Here is a 19162-nt window from a genome sequence, read left to right on the forward strand (position 1 = left end):
ACCCATAGCTGGTGTATCCAGGAGAACCTCGGTGTGGTTTCCACCCTTCCCAGTATGACTCACCCAGTATGAATACATTTGCCCTGTCACTATGATGTCATGGCGTAAAGCTTCCCTATGGTAGCTCATTCGCTTCCTTATAGCCAGTTTATCCACCAAGGTAAGCTCCATAACGCTGTTTTACTCTCTTTACAGCTCCATACAGCCTCCTAACTACTTCAAAGTAAGTAAAATATTGGCTGGTACAAATAACAGTTCGATTTACTTTAACAGTAGTATAAATATCCATAGTTGAAGAAGACTGAAGTTTCTTGGATTGAAACCATCTGTCATGGAGGCTGAAGTTGAGACAGCAGAGAAATCTCACACAGAGGAGTCAGAAGTTCTGACACAAACCCAGACTGGTATGTTATAATGTCATAATATTATTACACCATATACCTTTATACAAAATACCAGACAGAACTTCTGGATGTCAAATCCCAATTGTTATGTAATACTCTGTGTGTAAAGTAGGGGCACTGAGTGTTTAATACATTCTAACAGACATTAGCACTGTAATAATGGCCAGATTTTGGTGTAAACTGTGTAGCAAATCTCCAGGGTGGCATACAAAAAATAGCAAAGTTATAAACATTGATATTGGGCAGAACTGGATGAATCAACAGGTGGGATCAGTAGAAACCAGAAGCGAACCGTGACTCAGTCCTTGGCTCTTAAAACTCCTTCTTAGTGTCTTTTTCTAAAGTACTGCAAATAAAAAACAAAAATGAGGATTATGAATCAGTGTTCGAAATGGAAAAGCAAACAGCACAGAGAGGGTCTTTACCTAAACAAAGTAGCTCATTTCTTAAGCAGAATGCAAATCCTCCTTACAAATAATCACATTTTTACACAAGCTGCAGTACACAGCTGATAGATAGAATATAAAAGTGCTCATAAACTTTTGGCATTTGTCCTTCTCCTCTGACTTCTGTGTTGCAACAGAGTTACACATCCCAGCAACAGTTAACCATAGCACCTATTTAAATAGGTTTTTTATGTGTTCTCTAATCCCAGCTCCCTAACCATTAACTTAGCTTCGGGCTATCTCGCCATTAAAATTTTACGCATAGGCTCACATTTCTCACGCAGACACAAAACTGTATAAGCTTGCCTATATACCTAATAAATCGGAAGACTTACTATGATTGTCTGTGTTTAAGTCTCTCCCAGTGTACACTTAAGATAGACTTAAGACTACTTTTCTCATATTCAGTAAATGACACTGAAGTAGAAGATCTGAGCAGCAAGATTTTCTTCTAAAGAACTTCCAAAGAATACTCTTTAATAAACAGACACTCTTAAATAAATCAAATAAATGGTAAGCAATTGTCTTTGCTTACCTTATATTTATTAATTGAACAGCCATAAACAACCATAAGTACAGCCATAACTACCATATGTGTCTTCATTATATTCAGACTCATGTTACACTAGTCTGTGTGCTAAATATTGGTTTGGAAACCATCGATCACTGTTGGGCCCCTGAGCAAGATCCTTAACCCTCAATTGCTCAGGCTGTATTCAGTCATAATTGTAAGTTGCTTTGAATAAAAGCATCTGCTAAATGCTGAAAATGTAAATATACTACAAGAGTGTCTGCGCAGCGGGCGGAACTCGCCATAAACTCGTCATTTTTGATAACACAGCCCGCCCATCTAGAGGGAAGATGTGATTGGTCAATTTTATGGTAATTTAAGATTGGTCTTTAATAGAAACACAATTCAAACAGTCTCAGAATTTACAGTTGGTTTGATTTTTTTCTTCCACCAGCAGTGGGCGCAGTTCCTTACTGTAACCCCTCACTTCAATACAAATTGAACAGGCAGATATAATGCTTAGACTTGTATTTATTTAAATCTTGATTGTCAGATTATGAGTAGACAAAAATACTTAAAACTAATCACTTATTTATGTTAATATAGAACTACAGTTAATAGCTGGGGAGTGAGACCTGATTTAGATCATAAGACCATTGTGAATGATTCAGGTCCTCAGTAATCCGATTAATGTGTTTCTGTGTGCTTAGACTGTATAAAACAGAAAAGACATTATCATAATCTGTATCTGGTGTACTGTGACATAAAAGACGCTTTGAGTTACAGTGATACTTTAATTTTTTAAAGGTTTCTGTCAATCTTGGTTAGAGTGACGTTAATAATTATTAGAGTGATTTAAAGTAAACATAAAATAAATCATGTTCAGTGTTTTAACCTTTGTAATGTAGGTAAGCTTTACTAAAGGCTTGGTGTAGATAAAAGAGGGGTCATAGATCAAAGTGGAAATAAACCATGCCAAATACATGCTGTCATAAACCTGCATATACACAGTGCATTTTGGTTATGTGATTTAAAACCGCACATACAACATTTCAGTTTAATTAAAAACAGCTCATTACTTCACAGCCAAACTCATATCTTCATTTTCTGCTTTACTGAGGCGGCTCAAGACATCAATTCAATGATTAAATTTACTAGCTTTCGATTGCTGTGCCTTTTTATAAGTAATTCTATAATGTAATGTATGTTGGTTTACATAGGAACCAATAATACAAAGTAACAACATAATTGAAATATTTCCAACATATCATGACAGTTTTTCTATCATCACAGTAACTATTTCAGTAACTGTCTCTGTTTTATAGAAATAAATTAGAAATAAAACATTAGGTTTAAAGTGTTCAGTGTGGTGCAACCTGAACAGAGATTTATGTTTTTAGGAACCAGACCAGCAGGTCGTCTTTACACCACAGATCCCACATGAACAAACAGATAACTGCTTTCATGTTCTGGTCATTTCAGCTAACATACAATTGTCTTTGGTTTCCTAGAGAATAATTATTTCAATTGTCATGTTCATGGGGGATGTCAACTAAAGGTAGAACATAATGCAGAGCGAATTAATTACAATAATAATGGTTTTAAAAGGAATATTTTATAGGGAAAAGTTTACTTTAATGTACAGTATACACCGATCAGCCATAACATTAAAACCACCTCCTTGTTTCTACACTCACTGTCTATTTTATCAGCTCCACTTACCATATAGAAGCACTGTGTAGTTCTACAACTACTGACTGTAGTCCATCTATTTACTCTGTTCTTCAATGGTCAGGACCCCCACAGGACCCCCACAGAGCAGGTATTATTTAGGTGGTGGACGATCTCAGCACTGCAGTGACACTGACATGGTGGTGGTGTGTTAGCGTGTGTTGTGCTGGTCGTCTTCTAGACCTTCATCAGTGGTCACAGGACGCTGCCCATGGGGTGCTGTTGGCTGGATGTTTTTGGTTGGTGGACTATTCTCAGTCCAGCAGTGACAGTGAGGTGTTTAGAAAAATCCAGTAGCGCTGCTGTGTCTGATCCACTCATACCAGCACAACACACGCTAACACACCACCACCATGTCAGAGTCACTGCAGTGCTGAGAATGATCCACCACCCAAATAATACCTGCTCTGTGGGGGTCCTGACCATTGAAGAACAGAGTAAAAGGAGGTTAAAAATGTATGTAGAGAAACAGATGGACAGTGTGTGTAGAAACAAGGAGGTGGTTTTAATGTTATGGCTGATTGGTGTATAAGAGGTATATTTATTGTATGAAATCTGTATATAGATTGATTTTACTTTACTCTTTGGTGCTTATTTTGTTGCTATTTAGACCCAGATGCTGCTAAAGAGGATGCAAACGGACCTGACGTCTGCAAGTTTTTCCTGATGGGCAGATGTCACTTCGGAGACAGATGTCGCCTTTCACATAGGTTAGTTCAGCCTGGCTGAGCTGTGATGTGATGTGAATGTCAGTCAGGGTGAAATCTGTAGTTTCATTTTAATGTGCTTTTCTTCAGTGAGGCACTTTCATACAGCAGGTGGCATAGTTTGCTACAAGATTACAAGAAGTCTTTTAACCGCTTAAATGTTTGATGGAACCTAAAAGTCTGGACCACAACAGGCTGTTAATGTTTCCTGACAGATTCTTCTCCTGTTTTATTTTTTAAAGTGGCAAAGCTGCAAGTGGTGCCAGTAACAATGTACCAAGGGAAGAGAAAAGAAGCAGAAACCAGAAGTCAGACAAAACAGAAAACGCTAAAGGTATTGACATAATAGGTAACAATATAAACATTTTAGTCATAATACTTTGTCTCAGTTTTTTTATGTGCCTTGCTTGTCTTTTTACACCCAAGGTTCAAAGAAAAAGCCACGGATGCGCACGGCCGATGAAGTCATATCCAGGATTCTGTGGGATTCCTCTGTGGACCCAGCAGACTTCATGGTGGGACACCTGGACCGCTTTCTGGGAGTTCTGGAACGTCCTTTCTGTGATTTCTCCTGGGACACTCAGGTGCACTGCACATTTCTGGCTTTTTACATTACACCGGCTTACACCGATGAGATCATGCAACTTAATCACTGACTGAATTTCATTTCCCAGGTTTGTGACTGTGACTACTCAGAGGAAATGGCCATTCCTCGTCACAGGATCCAGTACTTCACCTATAAAGGGCAGCGTGTGTGGGACAGAGACAGCCGCACCGATCACGTGTTTGGCTCTACGGGACAGACCGTGATGCCCCCGTTTGACAGAGAGTGTCAACCACAAGGTGAGGTTCAGGGATCAGTCCCAAAATCTAGCAAATTAGGTGCTAATGTTGCTGATACTTAACTTTTATTTTTATTCTCAGTGCTGCCTTTCTTTGTTATGTTCAGACCAGGTAACATCAGCAAAGGCAAAACCAGACTGTCTAGTTGAAACGAGATAGCTGGCAACCCTAACTGTTATAATGACTTGAATGTTGTTGGTGGGTAGTGTAGTGACATGTCCACATAAAGTTTTCATGCTGTGGTTTGAATACGTGTTTAGCTATAAGCGTTTTGTCAGAAAGGCTTGTTTCTTTATGTAATGAAAACCACTGCAGTTTCATATTATAATTTATGAATGCTGTGTAACTCCACATTCAGTGGATTCAGAAAGTATTTAGACCCCTTGACATTTGCATCCCTTATTTTTGTGGATTTGATTTTGAATGAATATAATTGCCATTTACCCATCATTTACCCATCGATCTACATTAATCACCCATGTGTGTGTGTGGGCCATTGGTAGGTCACTTGTCAGTGCGCTCTCAGTGCCAGTCCCAAGCCTGAATAAAAATAGGAGGGTTGCATCAGGAAGGGCATCCGGTGTAAAACTGTGCCAAGTCTGGTGTGCGGAATTGATCTGGTGTGGTGATGCCTAAATACCATGGTGACCAGCCAAAAGACAAAAAATAAATACATAAAGTGAAAACAAGACAGATAAACTTCTTAAAAAAGGGCTTGCCACTGTAATTGCCTTCAAAGGGACACCATTGCCTCTACAAAGTATGCAGTTATGGGTGGTAATAAGAGATTTCGATTTTTTACACTATGGGGTGCAGGGACAAAACGAATTATAAGAATTAAGAGACAGATGAATGCAGGCAAATAGTATTCAAATATTCAGATAAATACTTCAAATTGTTAAGAATGTATAATTAAAAAACAGGAAGGTTTAACATTTATTTACCTGCACCACCTATGAAGGATTCATGCAGAATGGTCCCAGCAACTTAAGTGCTGCTTTGTTAGGCACTTCACATTCACTTTCCTTTACATTTTTCAGCATACAGGATTTGCATTTGCAAATTCACACCACATGAACCAGTTTTTGAGCTTCGTCAGACTCTCAAATTTGCACAATATTTGAGCTGAATATGACTAACACAGCCAGCCAAAACCTGGAATTATCAGCATGATCAGCAAAGCAATAGATACGAACAGTCAGTCTCTGTATTTTTATTGTAAAAATTGTTTAGCCTGGTCAGGCTCACAGTGGGTCTGGCCCCACCCAGAAACTCTGGTCTTATGCTAGAACTACATCTTGGACAGGATGCCTGGTGCTAATGTACTGCAGGGCAGCACACACTTACAGTACATTTACAGGACTCACACACACACACACCTTTACAGTATTTACTCACACACACACACACACACACACACACACACACACACACAACTTTACAGTACTTCTAGGGGGAAATAAGTGCAACCACTTTACCCCAAGTGGCACCTTCTAACTAAAGTCATTATTTTGATGACAGAATTTTGGCTGTTCTATCTAGCTGTGCATTTTTTAATTTTTTTTTAATGATTGAAATTCTTATATGTAATACCCAACTGTGTTGATATCAAGTGATAAAAACCAGTTTCATGTTACACTTAAGTGCTCCACTACCTACTCGGCTCGTCTGTCTAACCATACTGTTGCCAAGTAATGCATATTTAATGTCTTTCTTGATGACATAATGTCTGAAACTGATGCCTCATGTCTGTTCCCTTTTGATGTCATTACTAAAATGTACATTATTAACAGAAAATGTGGCCCCTGATGCTGCCGACCAAGAAGCAGGAGATTCATCCGTTGAGAAAGATGAGCAGGAGGATACTGTAGAGCTCAGTGTAAAAGCCACAGGGGAAGACATTGAAGACACTGCTAGACAGATGGACTGTAGCACGAGAGGAGAACCGGTTCACCAATCTGCAGATGCTGGTCTAGAACAAGAGACTGATGGTCTGTCCATCTCTCCACGAAACGAACAGGCTGGAATTGAGGACGAATGGAAGGACAGCTGGGACAGGGTGGAAGAGGAAGAGAAAAAGCTGGAGCCCGCACAACCACTACCTCAAGAGCCGCGTCCAGGCCGCGTACCTCGGAAACCCACCCACTTCATCTGCTTTCGTGTGGACCTGCCTGCCTCTTTAAATGCCTTCCAGCGAGTCCAGAAAAAAGTCTTGAGCCATTTGCCCCAGTTGGAGCCGTTCTGGGTGACACCGGAGACTCTGCACGTTACTCTCTGTTTGCTCGTCCTTCAAAGCCCAGAGGAGGTCTTTGCTGCTGGTGAGCTGCTTCACTCTGTGGTCAGAAACCGCTACAAACCACCAATCTCTGTCTTCTTTCCTCCGAAACTGAAGCATTTTAATGGTCGAGTTCTTCATATACCACCTCAACCCCTCCCAGACATTCAGACTTTCAACGGCCCATTTCAAGAAGCATTCAGAGAGAAAGGCTGGCTCCATCGGCACTCTCTACACCCAAACTATCACCTCACTCTGGCCAAAGTGACAGAAGAGGGGGCAGAGAGGATGTTTGAAGATGTCGGGCTAATTAGATTGGCTAAGGATGTGAACTTTGGCAAGTTGGAGGTGGACAAATTGTATATGTGCACCCTTAATAAGCCGAGGACAGTGAGTGGCTTTTACGAGACAGTGTGTGTGGTAAACTTGCCCACTGTGTAACAGCAAAAGGTAAATAATAATAATAATGCAAACGTCCTGGAAGCGATCACTTTTAAGCTTTTTATCTAACTTCAGTAATTTTACACAATTATAATAACAAAATGTGTTTATTAGTATAATTACAATTTTAATTTAAGATTTCATTTTAACCAGATCTGAACCCAACGCAAACCCTAAAAGTACCCAGAACAGTTGTGATACAAAAACGTAACTTGAGTTAGGCAAGTTACTTTACTAAGCTACACTGCAAGGCCAAAAGTATGTGGACACCTGACTCTGACCATGTAATCCTATTTCAAAAACCTTTGGCATTAACAAGTTGCCTCTCTTTATTAAAATGTACTGACTTAATGTTTCACATGGATTTTACTATTTTATCTCTCAATATAGTCGGCATAATTAATATATAATCTGTGGTCATTTTTATCACCTGCCAGTGTTGGATTCGCTTAGGGGCGGCACGGTGGCTAAATGGGTAGCACTGTCACCTCACAGCAAGAAGGTCCTGGGTTCGATCCCCAGGTGGAGCGGTCCGGGTCCTTTCTGTGCGGAGTTTGCATGTTCTCCCTATGTCCGCGTGGGTTTCCTCCAGCTGCTCCGGTTTCCTCCCACAATCCAAAAACATGCAGCCAGGCTAATTGGAGACACTGAATTGTCCTATAGGTACCTAGCCACCAGGATGCATAAACCAGTGCATTGTAGTGCCGGTCCCAAGCCCGGATAAAATGGGGAGGGTCGTGTCAGGAAGGGCATCCGGCGTAAAAACCTTGCCAAATCAATAATGCGGATCATGATCTGCCGGGAGCGGCCGAGGAAATAGAGTGTTGGCTTCGCTTATGGAGAACTATGTTATGCTAGCACAGGTGCCCAGTCCAGTCCCAGAGATCGCATAGACCCCAACTCTGCCCGACCTTCCCTCCGTAAACACGTCCAGTTGTGTTTGTGTTGAAAATGTAATTGGGCAAAGAATTAGTACTGTAAATCTGTGTATTAGACAAGTAAGTCCAAGTGGAGGTAAATGCCTACAATTAAAACTCAATTTAATAACAAGCTCATGGTAAGGTGTATAAATACTTTTGCCCATATTGTCTATGTCAGTCAAACTGGCATCAAATCTGACCCAGCAGGGTGACTTACAAAGAGCTAGAGCAGGGGTCAGCAACCTTTTTGTACTCTGTGCCGATTGAAAAAAATAGGTTGAAGATGAAGTACTAAGTGTGCCATGGAATACGTCATATAACACAAACTGTTGCTATGTATGTGACATAAACCAATTAATCAGTTAATTAATCTTACATGTCAGTGTGATCCTTGTCCATGACTCTCTGCAAAGATGATCCATCTGTGGTGTATATGAGGTGAACTTACTGGCTTAAATTTCTGAAGAACACTCGTCTGTTTCTTGTACCTTGAAATTGCTCGTTTGATTGATTCCATTTTGTCAGCATCATCCTTAAATGAGCTTTGGTGCTTTGTCTCAAAATGGCAGTGCACACTTGAGGTCTTGTTGAATTGAACGAACATCCACTTTTGCGGGTTTAGCAGCCATGCTATACCAAGTTTTGCACGAAACTGAAAGCTGACTCACTTTTGACACCTTGATTAACCTTAACTAGCATAAATTACTCAACCTTAACTGGCCATAGGTGGAGGCGGTTAAGGTGGAGTAATTTATGGTTGTTAAGGTTAATCAAGGTGTCGGGAGTGAGCATATGGCAAAGGGTGTAAGGACGGATCCAACTAAGCATGAAATACATTTTTTTTTTACTCTTACCAATCAGAGTGCCAGACAAACGTGCTTCAAGTGCCAGCTTTGGCACGCATGCCATAGGTTGCTGACCCCTGAGCTAGAGGATCATACTGTTCTGATTTAATAATCCCAAGTTTACTGAATGTTAAACATTTGATTTTTAGATGGGTGACTGCATGAATGACTGATTTTGATGACGTACAAGGTCATATAGGATGACTTTGTACTTTTATATTAAGCAAATACTGAGAGACAGACAGGCATTTTTAAACTGTGTATTTATAATGTAGAAATTTTAATAAGGGTAAGGTAATAGAGATGTAGATATGTTTCAGGGACTGACACTACGTACTATAGATAACCCTAGAACTGCACATTATTATAACAATTAGTTTATATAAGCAAATTCCCTTAGTTGTGAGAGTTAATGAGACTTAATGCATCAAATCTATGTACAGCAAGTCTAAAGTTTACATTAATAACACATCATGAATTTATATACAAAAAAATAACTTAACGTAATGCTATTGATGGCTGGTGGATTCCGGGGGTTCAAATTCTAGGTTGGGCTCACAAATACAGAACATGCATTTAGCACCTTTATTGGGGGGCACATACAATATCACATACAATAGTGCAGGTCCCAAGCCTGGATAAATAATTACATAAAAACTGCTAAATCGAGGGCCGCTCAGGTGGTGCAGCGGTAAAAACACACGCTGGAACCAGAGCTGGGATCTCGAATACATCGAATCGAATAAAAGCTCTGCCTGCCGGCTAGGCTGAGCGGCCACGTGAACAACGATTGGCCTGTTGTTCAGATAACTCTCTCATAACTAATGCAATTACGACCTCTGCTGGCTGATTGATGGCGCCTGCACAGAGATGGGAAAAGAGTGCTCTCAGGGTGTGTCTCTCCGTACACAGTGCTGAGCTGCACTGCACTCGTCAAAGTGTAGGTGATAAGATGCATATGGCTGCTGTCCACGTGTCGGAGGGGGCGTGGGTTAGCTTCGTTTTTCAATCAGAGCGGGGATCGGCATTGGTGGAGAGGAAGCATGATGCAATCGGGCAATTGGACGCGCTAAAAAAGGGAGAAAAGGGGAGAAAATGCATAAATAAAATATATATATAAAAAAAATTACAACAAAACTGCTAAATCAAATGTGCTGACCAAGGATCCACCCGGCATCATCCGTTCAAATCAGTTAACGCACTGTATAACTCAATTCAATCAAAATTGACAGGACATGAATTAAAAATACACAGTGTATTTGAAATGTTTTTTAATGGCCACATAATAAATGATTTATTAGAGAGATGCATTTTCTGAACAAAGTGCTTTTATATAAGAGATTTAGGATTTTAACTACTAAAAGTTTACATTGAAGATGATACATTTTTGTTGTGTGCATCCTTGTCACAGTATGCTTTACATTTTTGTGACACTGTATGTTCCTCCACTGTGGTTATGTAATGGTTTGTGTGGATCTAATCTCATCGTAAGACCTTGGGGGCATTCCTGTCCTTTTTATAAACGCAGTAGCAATGCCATGAAGGACCTGCTACTGTCTCTTGTGTCTTATTGTTTGGAAATGTTAATGTTTTCATATAAAAGGTTTGTTTACACAACTGGTGGTTATTACAGTACATCTGTTTGTTAGATTACAGGTTAAGTGTGTTGTCATTCTTAAATATCAGGTTTTAGTGTGCCAATACATGCAGTTTTTAAAAAATTTTAAAGGAATTTTACCCCTTAAACACTTGTGGTGTTGTGTTTACATTTTAACGTCATGTTTTACACTCTTTGGTTACATTCATGACAGGAACGGTAATTACGCATTACACAAGATTCTTCAGTTCACAAGGTTATACCGAACACAGTCATGGACAATTTTGTATCACCAGTTTACCTCACTTGCACGTCTTTGGACTGTGGGAGGAAACCCACGCAGACATGGGGAGAACATGCAAACTCCACACAGAAAGGACCTGGACCGCCCCACCTGGGGATCGAACCCAGGACCTTCTTGCTGTGAGGCATCAGTGCTACCCACAGATTTTGTAAATGGTTGTGTGTGTAGGAGAGTCATCTGTACCCTTAATTAGTGGCTGTTTAGAACTTAATATCAGTATAAAATTATTGTTTATTTGCAAGTTATGAAGTATCAAGCTGATTAAAAAAAGGCTCTGGATATTTTAGGAGCTGTTAAAAAGGCTCTGGGGTCTCAGGGACCCCAAACTGAACAGGAAGGTTAATCATCACATTTGACTTTTCATTAGTAATATTCAGTATTTACAGTTTTGTTTTTAATGTGTGGTTAGATACATGGGCTACATGAATACATTTGTGGTTTAAATTATTTACATTAAGCATTACATGTAGATGGATTTTAATAACATGAGAAAGCGATTGTGTGTAAAATTTTGCAGATAATCAACTTTATTTCCTCCTTTTATGAGAGTATATTGTGATTCTTAATTATAATGTAACTTATAATGTAACTGATATTGTCTAAATCCATCTTTAATTGAAAAAAAAAATCATAAAAACATCTTACAATGCATTATGCAACATTGACTTAGATTAGGATTGAAAAACTGTATTGACACCTACAGGCTGAATGTAGTGTGTTTATATACTGTTAAGCCAGAACATTAGGATCACTTTCCCACTGTTGTCAAAACGCTCTGAAACACTGAAACATGGACTCCACAAGACATCTGAGGAAGTTCTGTGGTATCTACAACCAGGACATTTCCACCAGGTCATTTTACTTCTCTTGTGATGTGGATCTAACTACAGTGCATCCTCTTCTGCAGGTAAATTATAAACACATGCCTGGCCATCCACGTGATCTTGGACAAAACAGGATGTGATGTCCAGTTCTGATGCCTGCGTGCCTATTGCATTCGGTGGTGGGCACAAGTTAGCACTTTGTTGTGACACATTCACTTCATCACTATGAGAATGATCTGCAGTCTGAGTCATAGAAGCTCTTCTGTTGGTCAGTACCAGGAGCCCTCATGTTTGTGGCTTGTTGGTGAGGACTCATCATGGTGGCTTGGGAGCACCGCTTGCTCTTTCGGAGTTACTTAACCACAGTCATGTGGCTATAATGAATTTTGTATGGCTGATCATAAATGTACTATAATTGGCTTCTTCTTTGCTCTAGACTCCCAGATACATTATACATATGAGTGTACCCCCCCCCCCCTCTCTTTCTCTTAAATTCACCCCTTCTCTGCATTCTTATCCTTTTTCTTTTAAAGGCCCCTAATAAATACCCACTGCATTCCTTCTTGCCCCATCACGCTCACATTCATGCCCTAATTTCCCCATCTCTCTCTCTCAATTCCCTCATTCTATTCATTTCTTTTCATTGTGGTTTTCTGAATCGTTTAAGCCGTGTCTGGCTGAAGACTATCCATTATGTCTTTCATGCCTTAGCCAATGATCTTCTACTCCTAAAGCCTGATTTTTGAATGGGCATTTCAAACGAAGACTACTGACAAATTACATTTGCTTAAAAAGAAATAGGTCTGGTTTGACTTGTTACCGTGTTGCCTCATTTCTCAGATTGCCCCACGGCTTTCCTGGCCACACAGCGAAATACCCTATAGCATTATGTGTGGCTTTATCCAAATGAACAGTCTAGCATCCTTTTCTAACACTTTTCTAGCTTTATTTTAAAGCGCCCTGACCTCATGTTATTTTTGAATGCTTCCTCTCTTCTAGTTTAGTAGATTTTGAAGTATGTTTACAATTTGTTCTTATTTAGTTAAAGAGTGTGAGGTCAGGCACTTACAGTATATTGAATGAAAAGACTTGGCTTTCAATCAGCGTTCCAGTTTTATACTTCATGGTATTAAGGTCAGGGCTATGTGCAGGGCACTGGAGTTCCTTCACAACAAAGCCGTCAAACCATGTCTTTAATTTTTATGCTAATACAAACATGAAGCAGGGATTTGTAAATTCTCTTAACATTTAAATAGAAATTGTAAAAAATAATTATTTGAAGGGCGGCTCAGTGGGTAGCACTGTCGCCTCACAGCAAGAAGGTCCTGGGTTCAATCCCCAGGTGGGGCGGTCCGGGTCCTTTCTGTGTGGAGTTTGCATGTTCTCCCCGTGTCTGCGTGGGTTTCGTCCGGGAGCTCCGGTTTCCTCCCACAGTCTGAAAACATGCAGTCTGGTTAATTGGAGACACTGAATTGCCCTATAGGTGAATGGGTGTGTGTGTGTGTCTGCCCTGCGATGGACTGGCGCCGCGTCCAGGGTGTTACTGTGTGCCTTGCGCCCATTGAAAAGCTAGGATAGGTTCCAGCACCCCCCTGTGACCCTAATTGGATAAACGGTTAAGACAGTGAGTGAGTGAGAATTTTTTTAATGTATGCCTTATGAACTACGTTTTATTGTAAATTTATGATTGTTCTGAAAGTATTTTAGCATCCATGTGATAATGTAATAATTCATCACAGAAGCATGCTGTTTTTTTAAAGCAGGGTTGTTTAAGGGTTCAGCCTTGTGTAGTCAAGAGTGGTTTTTTTTTGGCCTTGTCCTTGTTTTTTGGATTTCTAAATCTTTTTATGATATTTTGCACTATAGAAGCTGTGAAATAGCTACAATCCAACCTCCAAATTAGGTCTTAAACTGTAGCCAAGGCATGTGGAAATTTAAAAATCCATGTTTTTTGTTCTTAATTTTTTAGTGTGGCATGGTGTCCTACAGTGGAATTATTTTGCTCATTCTGACCAGGATAAATATAAAAAGTAAAAACATACCATAATAAGGTGGCATAGTGGTGCAGATGGTAGATCGGATGTCAAGCAGCAACAAAAGTCCTGAGGACTTAGAGTCAATCTTGTGTGTTTGGTATGTTCTTTATGTGTCTGTGTCAGTTTACCTCTACCTCTCAAAAACATAAGGTGAGTCTGACTGTTTTAAATTGCATTTAGTATGGGTGAGGAAACGAGTGATGGTGTGGTGCCCTGTGGTGAATTGACCCTTTGTTTAAGTGTATTCTTGCCCAGTGGCACTAAACCCACCACAACCATGAGTAAAACTAAAAATAGCTACTTGGGCCCTGGCCACCTTGATTCCTTGGTTTGATTCTGGTTTCTGGTCACTTTCTGTGAGGGTATATTGGTTCTTATGTCTGTGTGGGTTTCCTTTAGAGTACTTTGGTTTCCTCCAATTGTCCAAAAATGCAGAAGGTGGCTTGATGTGTGCAGAAGGTGGATTGTGTTGCCCTGTTAAGAAACCTGTTAGTAAACTGATGTTTTAAATATAATCACACTAAATGAATCCCAGCTCTGCCATGCAGCCACTGTTGGGCCCTTGAGCAAGGCCCTTAACCCTCTGTGCTCCAGGGGCGCCGTACAATGGCTGAGCCCGTGTTCTGACCCCAGCTTCCAAACAAGCTGGGAAACGTGAAGAAAGAATTTCGTTGTACTGTACAGGTGTATATGTATATATGACAAATAAAAGCGTTCTATTCTGTTCTATAAGGGTGACACTGTAGTGCAGCTGGTAAGTGGGCACCACAAAGCCACATGGTCCTCTGAACTTGATGTGATCCAAGCCTTCAATCACTGTTTGTTTGGAGTTTGGTAAGTTATCATGTTTATGCATTTTTTGCATGGAAATCCAGTTTTCTCCCAGCTTCCAAAACCATGCAAAGGGTGGCTTGAGTGGCTTGATGTAAATGTGTGAATGTGAACCCCGACCCGCACACACTTGCTCTCTCTCTCATTCTCTCTCTCTCTCTCGCTTTCTCTCTCTCTAGCTGAGCTAACTTCAGGGATTTAAGTGGGCACTGCCATTATTTTCCCACCAACATCTTTGACGGAGCTAAACGCGAAGCGCAAATGGCATCGTTTTAGTTCGGTATTTTTCGGAAACTATCGGTTTCACTCGGACGCGTTTGACTTGCATGTGCCGACTGTGATCATTTCGTGAACTAATGCAAAAAGCAAATGTCGTTTTTGAACGGAAACTCCACTGTGTAGAGACTACAGAGGGATTATGAGAGAATAGATGGCTGCTATTACTATTACTATTACTGCTACTACTGCTGCTGCTGCTGCTGAGTGCCATGATGAAGTTACAGCACTGATGCCATCGGCATTCTGACGAGCTCTTGATCCATCCATTACACACACAGCTCCCCGGTGAATACCTCTCTCACTGCCGTCTCTCTGTCTTCTCGTCTTCATTCCCGTTAACCCGTTCTATCCGACATAAATCAACACAGCAGTGTTAAAACTGCACGGCTGTTCTGACTGAAACCGCGACGCCTGTCAGTCATGCTGCTTTTCACCAGACAAACAAAGCGCTTCATCGGTCAGCAGCTCGTTTCTCTGAGCGCCATCTAACCAGAGGCGACCTGATAAACCTGGACACTGGGAAACTTCTAAAACTACAAACACAGGTAGGCAAATATTAATAAAAAGAATATTTTATAATGTTATTTTGCCGTTTGCATTTCATTTACACTATGTAATCCCGAGCGAGTTTCAGAAACGCTTCCTTAGTGAACATTTGTATTCTCTGGTACGAGGAGACAGCAGTAAATAAGAACACACATCATGGGAGAAGAACAGGAATCATTTTTTAATCATGAAACATCATTAAGTTTCTATTTAGGTACGTTTTTTGGAGCCATTTGAACAGACAGGGGAATTCATATTTATTAAAACCGTAATCATCATATATTATATTCATATATGCCCACACACACACAAACACACCCTATCCCTATCGGATGCCCTTCTTGACGCAACACTTCTATTTTTGTCCAGGCTTGGGACCAGCACTGAGAGTACACTGACCAGTGTGCCTCCCAGTGGCTAAGCTGCTTTGAACAGACATTAGACAAAAATGTTCATGCAGATGCCCAACAGGCTGGTAGCACCACTGAGATTTGAACCCCGGACCCCCCCAGATTTCAGTAGTAGTGGGCTAGAGTGCCCCAACAATATACAGAAGTAAAAATTATTAATATAATATAATAAACATATTCCACTCTCTAGTTTTGCATTAATGTTAGGATCCATATGTAGAAACTTCGAAAACGACAAACACAGGTAGGCAAATATTAATAAAAGAAATATTTCATAATGTGAATTTTGCTGTTTGCATTTCATTTACACTATGTCATCCAGAGCGAGTTTCAGGAACGCGTCCTTCGTGAACATTTTTATTCTCTGGTATGAGCAGACAGCAGTAAATAAGAACACACATCATGGGAGAAGAACAGAAATCATTTTTTAATCACAAAACATCATTAAGTTTCTATTTAGGTACGTAGTAAAGAGGTAATGAAGGTTGTTTTTTGGAGCCATTTGAACAGACAGGGGAATTCATATTCATGAAGACCGTAATCAGCATATATTATATTCATATATGCTTAAAATGACCACACACAAACACACCCTATCCCTATCGGATGCACTTTAGTTTTGCATTAATGGTAGGATTCATCTGTGTTCCCATGAGTTTTTGATGGCAGGATGTTCAATTTATGGCTACAGCACCTGGTTTACAGTAGTGCCTTGATGCCTGTTTTCCTTGAGTTCTGAGGGGTGGATCAAAATATGTTTCTTGATAATGTAGGTCATTGCTGGTCTGTTTTTGGCTTTGAATGCAAGCATTATTGTTGTGAACCTAATGCTGGCACATACAGGAAGCCAGTAAAGCAAGCACAGCAGTGGGGTCATGTGGCAGCGCTTGGGTAGATTAAAACCAGACGTGCTGCTGCATTCTGAATCAGTCTGAATCAGAGGTCTGATGGTGGACATGGGAAGACCTGCCAGGAGGAATAATAAAGAGGATGAACAAGAATGTAAGTGGCTTTCTATGAGAGAAATGGGTGCTCCGTTTTTCTCCAATAAGTCCAAAGGCATGCAGTAAGGCCAACTGGAGCGACTAAAAATTGCCCTAAATGTGACTATGTGTGTGCGCATGTGTGGCTGCCCTGTGATGTACTGGTGACCTTTCTGGGGTGTTTCCGGCCCCTCGCCCAATGAATCAGACCCACCTCACTAGGATAAAGCAGTGGTGAGACAGACAATGAATTAATTGATTAAGCATTTTAGACCAGTATTTTCCGATACTAGTATTTAGTTTGAGATTAATAAACACCTTTGTTTTAGCAGAATAAATTTTCACCATAGTTGTAACACTTTTGACATACTACTTTAGTATTATGACCATGACTGCTTGCTGCAGTCCCAGTTGTTTTAACATGTGGCTGCAAAATAATTTTAGATCTTTAAAGGTCTAGACATTTGCGTCGATCAGTGGCTACCAGGGCCCAAGAACACTACAGGAAACCCCTCAGTGTGTAATGCAGTAATTCTTACCTTTCATGTGATAGCTTTCAAAATGACCATTTTAGAAGCATTTAATGGGGCCCAAAAATATTTAAAAATAGAAAGACCAAAAACATTGATTGCATCTCATAAAACTGTGAAACGTTTAGTATTGTAGTTACATTTACATGCTAATTATACTCTAGGGATGTGCTGATATCAACACCGGCACTCGAGAGCTGAAAGCACCCACACCATGACGTCATTTTTGACATTCCACCTTTGTTGCTGTTTCAGTCTCATGCTGAACAATCCTATTATACTGAATAATGAGGCTTAGTTTTTTAATTGGCGAGCAGCAGTCCAACAGTCCTGCAATGATTTCAACTACAGAAGTATATACTGTATAATGAATGTCCGTAAAGATCCAGCTAATCACAAATTCAAATCTATGAAAAATCTATGACAAGATGGTAAAATGTCTACATCATTAAAAATAACTAAACAACTTGTGAACTGAGGAATCTTGTGTAACGAGTGAATACTGTTTCTGTCATGAATTTAACCAAAGTGTAAAACACGTTAAAATCCTAATAAACAAACAAACAATACCTGATTATACATTTTTCCATTAAAATGTTTTGGCATTGTACACAATTAATAATAATAATAATAATAATAATTTCAACAACCCAAAGACGCTTACAGAGTACAATTAGTAATACAGGGAACAAGTAAGAAATTAACTGCAAGTATTGATATTTGATATATAGGACTAGTAATTCCAGTATGAACTATAGTCAGGATTGTGTTTTGTAGTCCAGCTGCTCTGATTTGATCTATCGCCGAGCCTCTGACTGGGTCACATGACACTAAGCTCACCTTTCTTTGCCTTCTGTTATGCAGTGTTCACCATTGTGATAACAAGCTGACAGAGCACATTATGTTGGGCACTGTGGGAGTGTTTGTGTTGACTGTGATCGCTGTGGAACTGTGGAGATTTTGTAAAGAGCACAATAAACCACATGATTGGATGTTTTGGTGCCAGTGGTTTTATTTTATTGTGCCATCTAGAAAAATGTTCTTTATAAAAAAAGACTATAAGAAAAGGGAATTTTATGGACTTGTTTGACTGGCCTGTTTGTTTCTAATAATGCAGGTGGGTTAGTAAAAGCTAATAGGTTAGTTAAAGTCAACAATTCACTTACAGACTGACAAGTGCTTTACAAAAAACAAAGAAATTTACGGGCTTCTCTAACATTTTCCATAGGCGTGCAGTCAGGTCAATTGGAGCTACTAGAAACTGCCCTAAATGTGAATGCGTGTTTGTGTGTGTAGGGGAGGGGGATGTTTCCTACCCTTTACCCAAAGAGTCAGACTCACTGCTACCCTGACCAGGATGGTAAAACTTTTAAAATATAGCCACCAGTAAAGCCAACTAGCATAGGCTCAGCAGTAAATATTGGTCCATGCTGCTGTCATGGATAGATCGAAGGTTATATCGAACACAGTCGTGGACAATTTAGTATCTCCAATTCACCTCACTTGTACGTCTTTGGACTGTGGAAGGAAACCGGAGCGCCCGAAGGGAAACCCACGCAGACACGGGAGAACATGCAAACTCCACACACCCGGACCCAGACCACCACACCTGGGGATTGAACCCAGGACATTCTTGCTGTGAGGCGACAGTGCTACCCACTGAGCCACCATGCCGCCAGTTCTTCAGTAACTAGCTAGC

At 40.2% G+C, this 19162-nt stretch overlaps 2 protein-coding genes across 5 annotated transcripts in view; both read left to right on the plus strand.

Moving 5' to 3' along the window:
* The first annotated feature begins 31 nt into the window (after positions 1–31).
* leng9 (leukocyte receptor cluster (LRC) member 9) lies at positions 32–10869 on the plus strand. The gene is made up of 7 exons (XM_062992531.1): positions 32–160; positions 292–404; positions 3703–3802; positions 4042–4133; positions 4226–4383; positions 4474–4642; positions 6436–10869. Exons 2-7 carry the CDS (start codon positions 332–334, stop codon positions 7356–7358), a joined length of 1515 nt encoding a protein of 504 aa, XP_062848601.1. The 5' UTR covers positions 32–160; positions 292–331; the 3' UTR covers positions 7359–10869.
* A 4117-nt stretch (positions 10870–14986) lies between these two features.
* Positions 14987–19162, plus strand: part of ttyh1 (tweety family member 1) — a 30074-nt gene continuing 25898 nt past the window's right edge. For all 4 annotated transcript variants that reach the window (XM_062991744.1, XM_062991746.1, XM_062991748.1 and 1 more), the window contains exon 1: positions 14987–15539. The gene's annotated coding sequence lies outside the window, so the exon portion shown is untranslated. The remainder of the gene's footprint in view (positions 15540–19162) is intronic.

This window comes from Trichomycterus rosablanca, chromosome 3 (assembly GCF_030014385.1).
Source record: "Trichomycterus rosablanca isolate fTriRos1 chromosome 3, fTriRos1.hap1, whole genome shotgun sequence".
Lineage (NCBI taxonomy): Eukaryota > Metazoa > Chordata > Actinopteri > Siluriformes > Trichomycteridae > Trichomycterus > Trichomycterus rosablanca.

Coding starts and splice junctions, on each gene's coding strand:
- leng9 (XM_062992531.1), top strand. CDS start 332: ATGGAGGCTGAAGTTGAGACAGCAGAGAAATCTCACACAGAGGAGTCA. Junction 3,803..4,041: donor AGATGTCGCCTTTCACATAG/GTTAGTTCAGCC, acceptor TATTTTTTAAAG/TGGCAAAGCTGCAAGTGGTG. Junction 4,643..6,435: donor CAGAGAGTGTCAACCACAAG/GTGAGGTTCAGG, acceptor CATTATTAACAG/AAAATGTGGCCCCTGATGCT.